Source organism: Mugil cephalus, chromosome 15 (genome assembly GCF_022458985.1).
Source record: "Mugil cephalus isolate CIBA_MC_2020 chromosome 15, CIBA_Mcephalus_1.1, whole genome shotgun sequence".
NCBI classification, from domain to species: domain Eukaryota; kingdom Metazoa; phylum Chordata; class Actinopteri; order Mugiliformes; family Mugilidae; genus Mugil; species Mugil cephalus.
The window spans coordinates 5,748,601-5,763,216 of NC_061784.1; the positions used below are offsets into that span (position 1 = coordinate 5,748,601).

General features: G+C 42.3%; 1 protein-coding gene across 3 annotated transcripts in view; it reads right to left on the reverse strand.

The window, feature by feature from the left end:
• Positions 1 to 6,214: 6,214 nt before the first annotated feature.
• The window catches only part of flrt1a (fibronectin leucine rich transmembrane protein 1a), a 41,150-nt gene continuing 32,748 nt past the window's right edge, over positions 6,215 to 14,616 (reverse strand). For all 3 annotated transcript variants that reach the window (XM_047608003.1, XM_047608004.1, XM_047608005.1), the window contains one exon: positions 6,215 to 14,400. In XM_047608003.1, the coding sequence (XP_047463959.1) occupies positions 12,264 to 14,321 (2,058 nt within the window). In that variant the 5' untranslated portion in view covers positions 14,322 to 14,400 and the 3' untranslated portion in view covers positions 6,215 to 12,263. The remainder of the gene's footprint in view (positions 14,401 to 14,616) is intronic.

Sequence of the window (14,616 nt, forward strand, 5' to 3'; positions counted from 1 at the left end):
GAGAAAATGAAAAATCAAATGAGCAAAAACAGTAAGAAATGCAAAAGACGGTGACTGGGATGGGAAGTGCATTTAGGATTTATTATTCCACATATGATAAAAAGTTATCGTGTCAAGTATTGTCTTATCAAGTAATTAATTCCCCCAGTTTCTGTTTTTTACAGAAACAAGTCAAGCGTGTTTCTGATGCATTTTTACCCGGAGTTTCCTATTTAAACATGAAGAAGCTACTCAGATGACTGATGAAACATCTTCTCTAAACTCTACAAGCCAAGTTGCCTTTTTTTAGGATTACCATGACCCAGATGACTGAGGACCTTCACAGACAAGATAAAAAGTTGTTTTTATTAAGAATGGCTTAATTTAGTCTCATCCACTCTTCACACCAGACATTCATGTGTTTAGTGTTTTTCTTTTTTAAGCGCCTCCATTAAACAATTCATTCAAGGATTCATTTCAGATCATCTCACCCAGAGTGACAAACTACTTTATTTCTTGCAATGAAAATTATGAAAATGAGACAAAATTACTTTGTGCAGCTGAGCATGGACTTGTTGTGTGCTCAGTGACAAACAGGGGCCGGTATAAATCAATGACAGGGGGTAAGGGCATGTGGAAAGGGCATTTGAAAAGAGTGGAGCTATCAGATGGAAGGGAAATCTAAAGACAAATGACAGTGGCACCGGAGGACAAATCAGCCCTGGAGCTGATGCAGCTGGGTTTGAAACGGCGATGGGGAGGTTAGCTGGGTTAGACTGGAGGACATTGATTGATTGAGTCTGGCAATTATTGATCCGCTATCAGCTCTATCTGTGAGGCAACGCGCCCAAGATTCAGGTTGTTCAATAGATTCCCTGATGTTACAGCGAAGGAATACTGTATGTATGTATATATTATTAGCATGTTTTATTTCTGATTGTTGGAAAAGTCAAATGGTTAAAAAATGACACGAATAATGCAAAATCCGTAAGTGGTGCACTTCGGGTCTCAGGGTCACGTCAATACTAAATTTTCACTACTGCAAGGTCTTGTCAATGTGAAAAACAATTAACGTGTAGAAATCTATGTTATTGTATGCGGGTATTGTGTGAGGAGTATCTTAAATAAAAAGAACAAATCCTGCTCGTGTTGTATGCAGCTAACACAAAGTTGGTTCAGTTGATGGCAATAGGTGTCTGTAAATTAATCTCAAGAGATATGAATGCATATTGTCTCTACACTGTTTAGCGTGAATATAAATCGGATTTCTTGTTGAAGACAGACAACTGGAGCATTGTTTATTGAACAGATCTGATGTAAATGAAATGGGTAAGCGTCTGTGATAAACATGTTTTGCTCCTGTTTAACAGAGTAAACTGTCAGCTGTTATCTGAGGAAACGTCTGCAAACAAAGTATAAAGGTATTCGTAAACAACTAAAGTATAAATGTGTTTAATTCTCACATCAACATCTTGAGCACCTGAAACCATCTACCCAAGATGTGATGAAAATGACAATGTTTACCTCATTTCAGGGCTTGAAATGTTTGAATGCCTCGTATTTATTTGTGGTTTGTTTTTACACTTGTATATTTTTGTGTGTGCGTGTGTGTGTGTGCGCGCGTTAACCGAAGATGAAACGAAATCAAATCCACGGTCGCATAACCACATCATCAAACTCAGAACGTAATTACACTCTGGATACTGTTACTTTATCAGGACGCTGGCTCTGGAGCAAATCCATCAGGCTTTGCTGTGGATGAAATTGGACTGACTGATTGATTTATGTATGTCAAGTGAAGGGCAAAGAGACGCACACAAAGAAGCCACAGAGAGTGAGAGCTGGTCAGGGTAGGGGAGTCGCAGATATATGGATGAAGCATGGCCCCCTGATGGGGGAAGGAGAGTATTGAGTCAGACAGAGACAAATGGAGTGTGAGAGATGGAGAGAAAGAAATTCAGACATATGCCTGCTGACCTCAACCCTTTTTCCAGCTAATCAATACAGGGAAATGCACGTGTCTGTATGTGTGTGTGTGTGTGGTGAGGGGGGGTGATTTCTGTTTGGAGGGAGGCAGGTTCTGTCTGTGTCGCTCTCAATAAACATCAGGACGACAGTGACATTACCTCGGCCCTGCCTGACTCCTCCCCGGCCCCCCAACCTTTGCACATGCCTCTATTTAATTTTGGACCCCGTAATCTTATCAAAGACTGAAGGGTCTGGAGCACTTACTGTCCTCGTCACTGAGCTCGGTGAGGAAACCGACAGAGGAAACACGAAACATCAGTGCTGCACAAATTGCTTCTCCGGGTCAGGCATATAATGTACCTATTAGGTGTGTTTGTACAAATGCCCTCCTCGCGTTTCATCCGGTTGTAACAAACAGACAGAGCTTCATTGTTATGCAATAAAATGATAAACTGATTAAGAATGAAGGCTTGGTCATTAGGTGACTTTTGTCTGACTGCCAGGCTCTCTCCCCCACTCATGTCTAAACACGCACAAAACACGCTAGCTGACAGAGGAAAGACATTTTCTAAGGAATCCTTCATCTCCCAAAGGCCTGCTGCATATTTATCTGAGCAGCATCCACGTCCACACTGTTTTCAGAATTAATCAGCTCAAATCTGTTACACTCCACAGAGGATTCACACCCTACGAGTATTATTATTTGTTCTTCCTGCCGTTTGAAATTTCCACACACATCTTTAACCAATTTGAGGGACCACCACCGTAACGTCATTCAAATCAACGGTGCAGAGCGACCAGATCGCCTCAGTTATGCAGGTATCCTGGAGCGGCAGATAGAAAGGAGATGCCAGCTCTGCCGATAGGGAAAAAGAGAAACCAGTTCCTGTTTGTATCAAGATGGGGGACACGACAAGCGGCCGGGGATCAGATGATGACGGCACAGGCAAAGACGGAGTGCCCTGGCCAAAAAAGAAGCAGAGGTGTGCAGAAAACAAAGATAACCTCCCCGTCCCAGCTCTGAGTTGTTATTGGCTCTCTGGATGGCCTGTAATCACCATTAAAGTCTCAGAGAGCGCTGCTTTATGAGACAGTAAATTAAAGTGACACTCCTCCGCCGTGAGATCCGCCCAAGTATGAGTTAATGCTTGAGGATCTCATGATGGACAAAGAAAATGTAGAGACCTTGAGTGGAGTGTCACAGAGCGGGGTCAGCTGTGACCGACTGCTAACAGAATTGGGCATAAATAAAAGGCAATAACAACACTTTGGTCTCTGGCGCAGGGTATCGTAAGTGGATCCCCGACTGCTGTCATCCACTCACATCGAGGTTATCATAACAAGAATGGTCATGCAAACAGACCCGTGAAGCCCTGAATTCAGGAATGAATCAAACTACAGCGCATCAGCACCCGACAGCGCTATAGTTTGGGTGTGTCGAGCAGGTACACTGCACATTGTTCAATGACTTATTTCAGCCTGTAAACTTTAAGAAAATTGATTTCATTATGGCTTGATGGAAAGTCAGCAACGTATGCGGCCTGTTTCTTGGCACAACCCATCAAGTCACACATCTCACTATCAGTGTAGGTCAGTGAGATGTACCACTGGCTGCTTGATTTTCAGTGAGTCACACTGGCTTTATCCTCACATACTTAGGCCTGGAGGCAGCATACGGTACAGTAGGATGTGAAGAACCTCACCGAAAAATATCACTCTGCATCTGTGCCAAGCCAAATGAATCACATTTTCTATCTCTGTATGCGATCGTCGACCTTGAAACGGGTTCATTATGTTGCAAGTGCGCCAGTACACTCTTCCAAAGAGGGTTTTGCCTCCTAAACCAACAATTAAAACTGCTTGTTTGTCTAGTCTTTACACCTTCCACTGAGACAGACACAATTACATGTTACTCTGATTCCACAGCCAGATTTATATTTATATTTACATTCACATTTGATTCATGTTCATATTAAATTCAGATTTGGATTATATCGTTTTTCCTGCTTTTTTTTATACACTGTCTTATTGCTGAGCATTTGACAGAGCTGTAACAAAACCTTGTTGCACAGTACAACTTGTGTTCTGCAATGACACTAAAGACTATTCTTATTGTTATTCGTGGAGATCTTTTACAGCTGTTGAACAGAGTGTAGTGACTGCCTGCCTGATCAAATCAGTTCCTGCCTTGCTATTAACACCCTTGGCCCACAGTTATCTGACTGTTTGAGGCCACTTTATCAGATCCCTCACCACAACTGCTGAGTTTAATCCATTTGATCCACGGTTATTACACTGATAGACTTGTTTCCTCCTTCTTGATATCGACGAGGGAGAATTTGCGGGACTGTGCAGTCTGGTTTGGCGTGAGTCACCATGAGCCCAGTTTAACAGAGCTCAAATTGCACTTGACCATTCAGCGTGAAAGTGTACTTACAAATGCAACACATCCCAAACCATGTTCATTTATTCGCGTGGAATATGTCCACGGCCCCCTCTGCATGCTGATGAGGAGTCTAAATGAGAGCCAAACCTAAGAAGTGAGAGGTGTTTCTGTGTGAGGGTGATGGCGATGATTTGATGAGTGTAATGTAGGTTTTCAGTCAAGTTGGAGGGAGATGAACCATTAAAGCGATGCGTCAGTATCACCTGTCTTTCAGGTGTTTGATCAGAGCAGCTTTGTCGACAATATCGGAGCACGTCTCAGATGATTAAAAGGGAGCGCTCCACTGGATCTGTCAAGGACCGAAAATAACTCATGATATAAAGATGAGTGCTGTGAATTTGTCATAAACACTTCTCTGACTCATGGCCTGTTATCAGTGTGTACCTCCCTTTCCAGAAGATTTAACTGGTAAAGGATATGTACCTAAGAGTTAGTGAGAGAGACTGGATGTAATTGCACTGGATAAATAGTTACTTCCTCCAGAACCAGATGTAAAACTCTTTATCTTACGCATTAATTTTTATACATTTTGCAAACATGTTTCAGCATCCACTGCTTTTACTCTTACATTTCTGTTGAGCCAGGTTGATTATTTAGCATAAATCTTACAAGCAAATATGAATCATTTTAATGTGTGAAAATTTGGCACGATATGAATAGGATAGGACAGGACAGATAGATAGTAATTTAGACGTCTACTATATATTTGAACATGGAAATAGCTCCAGGCATCTCAAGATGGCTGCTGCCAGCTTTCTCCTGGCTTCAGACAGCATTTCTGGTTATACTTTGATTCTAATGTCAATCAACTGAAGGGCAAAGAACATTGACGCAGAAAAAAGAAAAGAAAAGACAGACATATAAAGGAGGAACAATAATAGAAGGGAGAATCTTATCTTGGTTGTATGCACATTTATTTCTTTTTTCATTTATCCAAAACATGCTCAGACATTAGCCAGCATTTTAAGGCCATTGACGAATGCTATTTCAGCAAAGTGCAGAACATGAGTGGTTGCTGCACTAATGTGTTTGGGTGTAGATGTTGGACGATTTAAATACTGTGTTTGAACACTTGAAAGGCTGTGATTTAAATACATAGTGATGTGTCCATTCAATCCTTCAATTACTCTTAACATCTGTGCGTCACTTCTAAGCTTTTTGCCTGGTTTTGCTGGCACTCCAGGACTTGGAACTAGTAAGCGGGATTTCTAAGAGCTTTCAGAATAATTGTTATGCAATTTTCTCAGCTGAAGTTAAGAACTTGAATGTGAACAGTGGGAAACGAGTAATTATAGTAACTATGATTACACCCGAATGCAGCATTAGCCTTTGGTCAAACTCTTAACATGGGAATGCTAACCTGTTCACACTTAGCACTGCTAACATGCTGAGGTATAGCATCAGCACATTTAATATTTACCATGTTCACCATCTTAATTTAACATGTTAGCATGTTCACATTAGCTAATTTGATAAACATTCAACTCAGCTGAGGTTCCTGGGAATGTTTTAATCTTTACTCATGAACCCACCTACAGGACAAACTAGTTTTGACCCAACGATGCTGCTAGATGTCAGTATATTATTACTAAGCCAATGATACTGAGAGGGACATTTACATTTGGACCAAATTTGACTTTGACAGCATTAAAGAATGACCGTTAGAAGATAAACCAACCAACTAACCCTAACATTAAATGCTGAATATTTGGTGCATTTTTGAAACGTGTAGGCTAAAGTGTTTAGGAATGAACCCCCATCCTTTTAAGAAAGCAGTTTCCACTGCTCACATTTAATCACACACACTGTAGGAACAAGATAGTCTTTCTGCAAAATATTTATTTTTTTCCCTCAGTGTAACATAGGGTTCAACAAAGAAATATGATCATTAGACACAGTCGGTTGCAAAAAACACACAGGAAAAAAAATATCTGCTACTAGTCGAGTAGGTTTAGTTGAAGAAAACCATGAAATCCTGCATGGAAAACCTAACTTGGAATCACAATCAGAATCACTTGCTGGTTTGTGTATGAGTCTTGTGTGTTGTGATGATAATGATGATGAACACAGTTTTCCAAGAAATCTTGATGCAATCTGACAGAGGTCGTCTGCTGCTTCCTTCATTTGTGCTCTTTAAATATTTATATAATATAATATTTTAACCCAGGCACCCACACAAACAAGCAAACATGACAAAACCACGTCCACCCGTCCACATTTGTCAACTGCTGGTTCAATACCTGTAATTGGAGCAACAGACCATTTTTATTATAACACAAACACCAAGAACTTAAAGCTGTTGAAGGCTAGAGCAATGTCCAACCGGCACAATTTGTGCCAGCTTGCACATACGCTTTTTCCTAATGATATTACTTTTATTAAGTGACCGATGTAGAAGGTATTTACCATGTGAGTCCATCTAGCACAACTGCATCAGTGATATCCTCCTGATCTAATTGTAAAACAGAAAAGGCTAAATTGGTTTACAAACTGTAATTTTATTCCAGTCTGGAGCAGCACCTCAGTAATTTGAGCCACATCATGCTGATTACTACCACTTCAGAATAAATAGCACACTTCAAACAGATGTTAGGCTACCTACAGTGGATTTTGCGCAGCAGCAAATTTGTCTTTGATAATGCTCTGCTTAAATTTGCTCCTGGAGAAAATCTCTCACACCTACATGTACACATTTTGTCTCAATTTCTTTGCTCCATTAACTAATTAAAAGCAAGAGAGAGAAAGCGAGAGCATATTAAGGGATGTCACTTTTTGAGATGTGAGAGCAACAGAATGGGGTTGGTGTAGTATTACGGTAGGATCAGAGGGAGGCCAAGACGTCCTGGCTGATAAATGTTGGGACATCACTTACATAATGTACACTCACAAGAAAAGCATGCACTTTAAGGCAGTTATGCAGCATTACTGACAAACCAACATCTCACGTGTGGTAATTAAAGCCGACGTATGCTTCAAGAGGACACAGCCTACTGTAATTCCAACATGCAGCACTGTGGTCCTCTTCATTCCAGTCACACCGGCGAGCTCTAGCTAACAAGCTCAGCTGCGTCCCTCGGGGACAGGGATTATGCCTGGCTCCCAATCGCCAGTTGTCTATTTGTTTGCTGACATCAAGGCTGTTGGTGCGTGGTCAGTGTCAAGAGAGAAACAGCAGTCGAAGTGGTAACCCTGGAGCCTTTTCTGTATTATTGTCTTGACTTGTCCATCACAAATAGGTTCCTACTGGTGCAGATCCAATCTTTCATTTCCATCTCTCATGACGCTGTTTATGTTTAAATATATGTATAACACTGTTGTAAAAAAATTTTTTTTATATATATTAAATTTTTTTTAATATATATAACCCTTCCCTGTGTTCTCTGTTTGTGATGTTAGTACAGAGTTGCAGAGGTCCAGAATTGCTTCAGTACAGAAGGATGTGGCACTTCATGTTGAGAGCCACCGATACAGTTTGTCCCTGCACTGATTGGGATTGTGTTTCAGTGTAGCCATTGCAGTCAGTCTTCAGGATCTTAAGGGCTTAGACAAGGCGCTATTCTGAAATCCATGTAGCCCTGCGTTACACCCGTCCAAGGTGATTAGACTACCAGCTTATCAAGCCTTAACTGCTGAAATCTTGGAAAAACATTATTAAACCATCTGCATTAGAAACCAAACGAGCCCATCTGCTGCGAGACTCTCCGACGACTCCCACAGCCAACATCTCCACTATCTCTTTCTCTGCAATAACCCCTCCCTCTTTGGCCTCATTTTCCAATATCGTATTTCTCATTTTTCATTCCCCTCTCCTCCTTTTCTTGCAACGCAACGAGATTTACAGTGTATGGTCTTAAATTGTCCGGGTCCGAGGCAAGAAATAGGTTAATGCCCAACCTTCGGGTCACGGTTATTTGAGTTGTGATCCAGCTGACCGTGACAATACGACCCTCTTTCATCTCTGTGTGCACAAAAAGGTGGCAGAGGGAGGGAGTGTGTTCTAACCAAGACTAGTAGCAGAGAGATGTGGTTTATGTAGTGTGCTCAGTGGAGCCTTCCAGAGTGACCATGAGGCCACCAAGAGCTCTCCTTCGGACAAACGAATGACTCCTAACATTTTTTTTTCTATTGTATACCCAGTTCACACATATTCACATAGAGAAAATCTGCCTTTTTATCCCACACATTCCACTTCATTGTCCAAACCTGCTGCTTAGATTAACCAACAATAGATTCAGGTGTTGAGGCAGCTAATAACAGATGTGACAGGTGTGTTTTGCTGTGTCGTATTTTTATACAGAAGCCTATATGAGTACAAATCAGCAAGCAAGTAATTAACTTGTATGGAGCTGACACTCAGCACCAGAATGTCGAGGAAGGGCCAGTCCAATCAAATTCTGTTGCTGTGAATTTGGGATTCAGCTGTCGTTCCAAACTGTTCACACTTCTTTGCAACAGCAGTCACATTGTTCCTTTGTGACAATACTCACTAAAGCTGTCACAGACATACCACAATCCCATAGCCATGAACACAGAAAAAAAAAAAAAGCAATCAAATATATGTCGGCAAGAAATTCAACTTTCATTTAAGAAGGAAAAATGAAGCGAAACAATGGCAGTAAAGCAACAAAAGCGGTTTGTCTTCCTTTGGAGTTTCAACAGTTTTTATCTTTAACTTTACTGTTATTTTTCACAGTACCTTTTCAAACCCCGCAATTCTTTTCAGACCTACTCTGACACAGCCGAACACAACAGGACTGCGGGCACAAAAAGGGCTGCCATTGGCATCTCCATTTCTACTCAATCAATGTTCACTGTTTATTCGCTACCGATCTGAACCTGTGGCGTTTGTTTCTGTGTCTGCAGCTAAATGCAACTGGAATTGTTTTGCTATTTGTCATGGTCAGCAGTGGGAGTTTCATCACACATTAGTGGGGGGATGGATTGTTTCTGACAAGTTTCTTCTTCCAATTTACAGCAAGACATTGAACCTTGCTCTGTTATGGATATATTTTGCGTACTGCTTTACAGTTTAAACCCCCAGAGCTTTTGCTGCCCAGTTATTTAACTTCTCAAATTGCTGTTTTGACACAGAGTCGTACCACATAGTGATTTAGTTACAGGTGCAACAGTGTTGGGACCGTTTGGTGATCCCGGGGGTTGTCAAACTTTCAACCTACTTTCATTTTGTAATCATCTGATCGGTCCTAATTTGTGTTGCAAATGAAACAAATTAGTTTTCCTTCACTAAATTTACAAGTGGCTGTGTCACAGGTGGATGAATTTCCAGAGGTTACTGAAGGAGATCCAGATGATGCACAAAGTCCTTCAGCCGGACCAAAATGTCAGCCCAGTAGAGACCGATTACTCTGTTTCATCTGAAGCGTTTTGATGAAGTTGTTCATTTGGATTGGAGCTCATTCAGCCTCATGAAAGTCTCTCTCTCTCTCTGCATGTAAACATAGAGTCACAGCGGGCAACAGTCTGTTGACTCTTCTCTGCTCCGTCTTATAATCTCAGCTGGTTCCAAGTGTCTGGCCTCAGGCTGCAGATGATTTCACCCCAGCACTACACGGCGGCCTCTTCATATGAAAACAATACACAGAATTAATTTGTCAACGGTGAGAGCTTGTTAACACTTTGTATCCCACCAGAGCCTTGACATTTGTTTAAAAAAAAAAAAAAAAGTCTTCCCTTGAGTTGAAATGACAGGTTGCACTAATAACAAGATTAGAAAACTTTTATTGATCCCCTCTGAAGATGAATTTGTAAAGCAAATTCCACACATATCTCAGGTTCACATTTTTTTTTTTAACGTAAAGTTATGGCACCATTACTTTCTATAATTTCACCAGAAAAAAAATATTCATGTGGCTGTGGCCATGGTTTTATTTGTACAAATGATGAGGAAGTATGCATCTGCAGTAGACCCACTATAAAATAGCAATTACACTATATCAACATTCCCCAAAACAGAATTAGCCAGGCCGATAAAATGTTATTTAAGCCAGTGATTTTGGATGCAAGATAAAATATACATTCCACTGACATATTGTCTGACAACAGCGTAAAACTCGGCCAGACGGAACAGTCAAGGAAGCACAATTGGTTTCCCCTTTGGAAGCGACACAGTGGTAAACAACTGATGGACAATATTAAATCCAAGGGTATAACTAAGTATGACAAACAGATTTATGCACTGCTGACCCCCACTGCCCCAGAGCTATCAATTCTGCATCTTTGCCAGGGCATGGAGATGTTTCTCTACCCTCTCTCCCGATGCCTGTCGTTACATTTATCCTTGTTTCTTGCTGCTAAGTGCTAATACATTTACATTTTTAGTGCTGCTCAGTAATAAAATAGGTGGAATGAGTGGAGGCCTTTTACCGTTGCTAAAACAAACATCAGTGAACTCCCATCACTGAGGAGTCCCCCCGCCCCTGCCCATCCATCCTCCCACCCATACAGCTTGGCCACTGCCCCACAGTGTAGGTCAACAGTGTTGCGGTTTGAGTCTCCTCAGTTGCGCTCACAGTTCTTGCCCCCGTTTTGAGATTCACTCAGAAGAGTTCTGCTCCCACAAGAGGCTCCACGTTAGCGTTTTGTCCACTCTGCTTTTTATGTTGTCTTCACTTCAACAAGGTCGAGGAAACATTTAACAAACAAAAGTCATCAACGGAACTCACAGGTTAAGCACACAAGCACAACATTGGAAAAGAGGGACTGAGGTTGGTCTCTACTGTCTTGGTGGGCTGACATGCTAGACTTTCGGTGGGGTCATTTTTTTCTTTTTTTTAGGTACATGATAATATAAACAGTTTCAATCAAGAATTTGCTCTGATGCTTTTGACAAAACATGAACCTGGGGACAGCCATCAGTACATTTTCATCACTTGTTAAAATGAAACAGAGCCACTTTTAAAAACTGTCTTTCATCAAAATGACAAAGAAGACAATGAAAACAACATTAAAAAAGAAGCTTTTAGCAGAGACAAAAAACATCACATAAGGAACTAAATAAATAAATAAAGAGAACTGTGGAGGTTTTCATTACTAAACAAACCACTGATAAAAATAGCAAAGCATTTTTCAAACACAGCCCAGTCGGTAACTAAGTAAATTATCTACACGCTTGTGCTGCATTTCATCTGATGCAACACTACAATACTGATCTCAGATTTCAGGTGAACGATCTCAAGAGGTATAACCAAGGCTGACCAGCCCTTACAAGATCTTCACCTTGCCCACTACTGAATAAGGTAATAACAAGCCTACTTTAAGACAAGTGGTTATTGGGTTGTTTGAAATAGAACATTTCACAGCTTTACAAAGCCCTTTCCTTGAATAGCTGGTAGGGCACATCAATATAGTTGAGGCATTTGGAACAATGATTTGATAAAGACTACATACTCCGTATAACTGGTGAGCAGGAAATGAGTACCAGAAATGTCTGTTTCTCCTTATTTCTTTATCCATTATGAACTGGCTGCTGTGACTCCAGTGTGTGAAAGAGGAACTCTAAGCTTGCTAATTTTGACCTTTCCACAGTGGATACATTCATTGCTTACATGTCACAGGGAAAGAGCAGAAAAGGAAACATACACAGGCCATTACTAAGATGGTGAAGAAACACTCAGCTGTGCATTTACACCTGGGGCATTGGCTGCTGCTTTCTGCAGTGAACTGCTTCCACACGCTTTCAGTTCCATTTAATCACATACAGTACTTTCCGTGCAGTGAACAGCAGGTCATTTGGAATGGGAGACCAGAAGAAGAAGGCACAGAGGGGTACTTCAGAAGTGTCCATGCGAAGGGAAATTGTGCATCTATACAGTTTACCAATAACACTGTGAACAGGATCTGGTACAGTACATCATGTGTAACAGTAGTCTATATCTGGGATTCCTCCTTCTCTATAGCCACGATTGGTGCCATGTCCTGAATTGGAAACATGGTTGGCACCTTTGTACAAGCCAGTGCCATTGGAGGGGAATATGGTATGAATGATGTAATCCTCCCGTAGGGGTTTTGGCTGCATTGGCTGGCAAGCAGCCATAGGTGTCATCTGTAGCCCCGGGCCACGGATCTCCAGGATAGTATTGTCCTTTTTGGTGCCAGACTCAATATAATCATCATAGGTTTTGCTTTTCCTTGAACTGCTGCGAGTATAGTGGTCACGGGAGCACAAATGCCCAGTCCTATGCCCATACCAACAAAAGACACCAAAAATAAGAGCCAAAGATACAATTGCCGAAGCGCCACCGATAATCCCTGCCAGGGGCAGCACTGTCATCTGCTGTGACTTTTGATCCTCTTCCTCGTCCAATGGGCTTGGATCTGACGTTTCCGCTTTTGCACAAACCAGTGCTTCATCAGAGTCAGCATCTCCAGAAATAGTGCCTTTGCTTTCTGAACTGGCAGGCAGGGGAACCATGCAGATGATGTAGCTAGATTGTGGTTGCAAGGACGTGAGCAGGTATTCTCGACGATCACCCCTCACAAGAGTTTCGGTGATTGATCCCATAGCATTTCCAGTACCAAGCCGGAGCCAGCTCAACCTGAAGGAGGAGCTGGGCTGAGCCACACTCCAGGTAACCCGAACGCTGTTATGAGACAAAGGCTTCACATTGAGAGCCAGGCTTTTCCCTACACCACTGCTGCTAAGAGTATAATCTAGGCCTGAGTCGGGAAACCCCAAGCCAGGTCGCTTTGAGCGGAGAGTAAATAGAGAGCCCTGTGGAGGGGTGTTGGTGGTAGCGCTCTCAATGCCACCGATGCCCACTCGGTCCCTGGTACCTGCTGTCCTTACCACCTCACATTCCTCCATTTCAACGGTCAGGTCTGTTAATGTCATGTCTCTCACTCTGTCAGGTGTATGGCAGGTGAGACCTCTAACAGTGATAGAGTTGCCACGGGCATGTAGCCAGTCAAACAGCCAGCGCAGATTGCAGCCACAGTGCCAAGGATTTCCTCGCACCAACAGTTGACCCAAGTTGTCAAGGTCTTTAAACAGTCCCCTTGGAAGTGTAGTCAGATTGTTTCCAGACAGGTCCAGTCTCTGTAACCTGCGCATACCATCCAAGGAACCACGTGGCATATGAGTCAGGGCATTCTCCTGTAGAGAAAGTCGCTGCAGATGGGCGCTGGGCAGGTTAACGGGTGGGGTCTGGAGGGAATTCCGAACTAGTGACAACTCTGTCAAGTTTGAAAGGCGAGAGAATGTGTCATCAGCAATGCGTTGGTTTGCCAAAAGGTTCCCATCCAGAACAAGACATCGAAGTGAACTGAGGCCTCGAAAAGCGTGGGTTGGGATAGTGGAGATTCGGTTGTCATCTAAGCGGAGTTCCTCCAAAGAGGCAGGTAGTCCTGAGGGTATACTAGACAGATGATTGCGTGAAAGGAAAAGCAAGCGCAACCGTGGGTTGTCAGCAAAGGCCTGATCCTCAATGGAGACAGTGGAAATAGAATTGTCATCCAAGTGGAGCTTCTCTAGCAAGGGCATCCGAGCCAGTGCGTTACGTGGAATAGTGCGGATGTTGTTGTCCTGCAAATGCAACTCACGCACGGATGGTGGCAGGTGCATGGGGAACTCATCCAGTTCATTATCATAGAGGTAAACAACACGAACGGCAAGTTGACGCTCCAAGGAAGTTGGCAAGCCGGGGTTGTTTATCTGGTTGTTCTGAAGGTAGAGGACGGATGCAGTGGGAGGCAGTGACGGAATAGAGCTCAGGCCACGATCATTACAGTAGATAAAGTCTTCATCGCACCTGCATACAGATGGGCATGTCATGTCTGTGTCTCCGATGTACCCTTGTATCGTGGCTGCCGCAAAGCGAAGTATGCCAGAATGTAATGTCAAGCAAATAAACAACACAAAGAGCCAAGTCTCTCGTTTGGCCACACGTGCAGATGCCATAATGGTGAACATAAGCACTGTCTCTCTCTTTTCCAACGGTGTGGTTACTCCTCAAATTTCTGCAGTGAGTTGGAATTCTGTGACCTCCACCCTGAAAAATAAAGAGAAATTAACAGTTAGCATTGATGTATTTCAGTGAATTTTTATAAACTCAGGAGTAATTAACAGTTTCATGCTTTACATCCATATTAGACTGTAGGACTCTACATTTACTGTGTCTTGCACTCAGTAACAAGACTTTTTTTTCCCCAACAATTAATAATCATCTCAGAAGGGAGATGTGCACACATGGATGGATCTGTAAGGA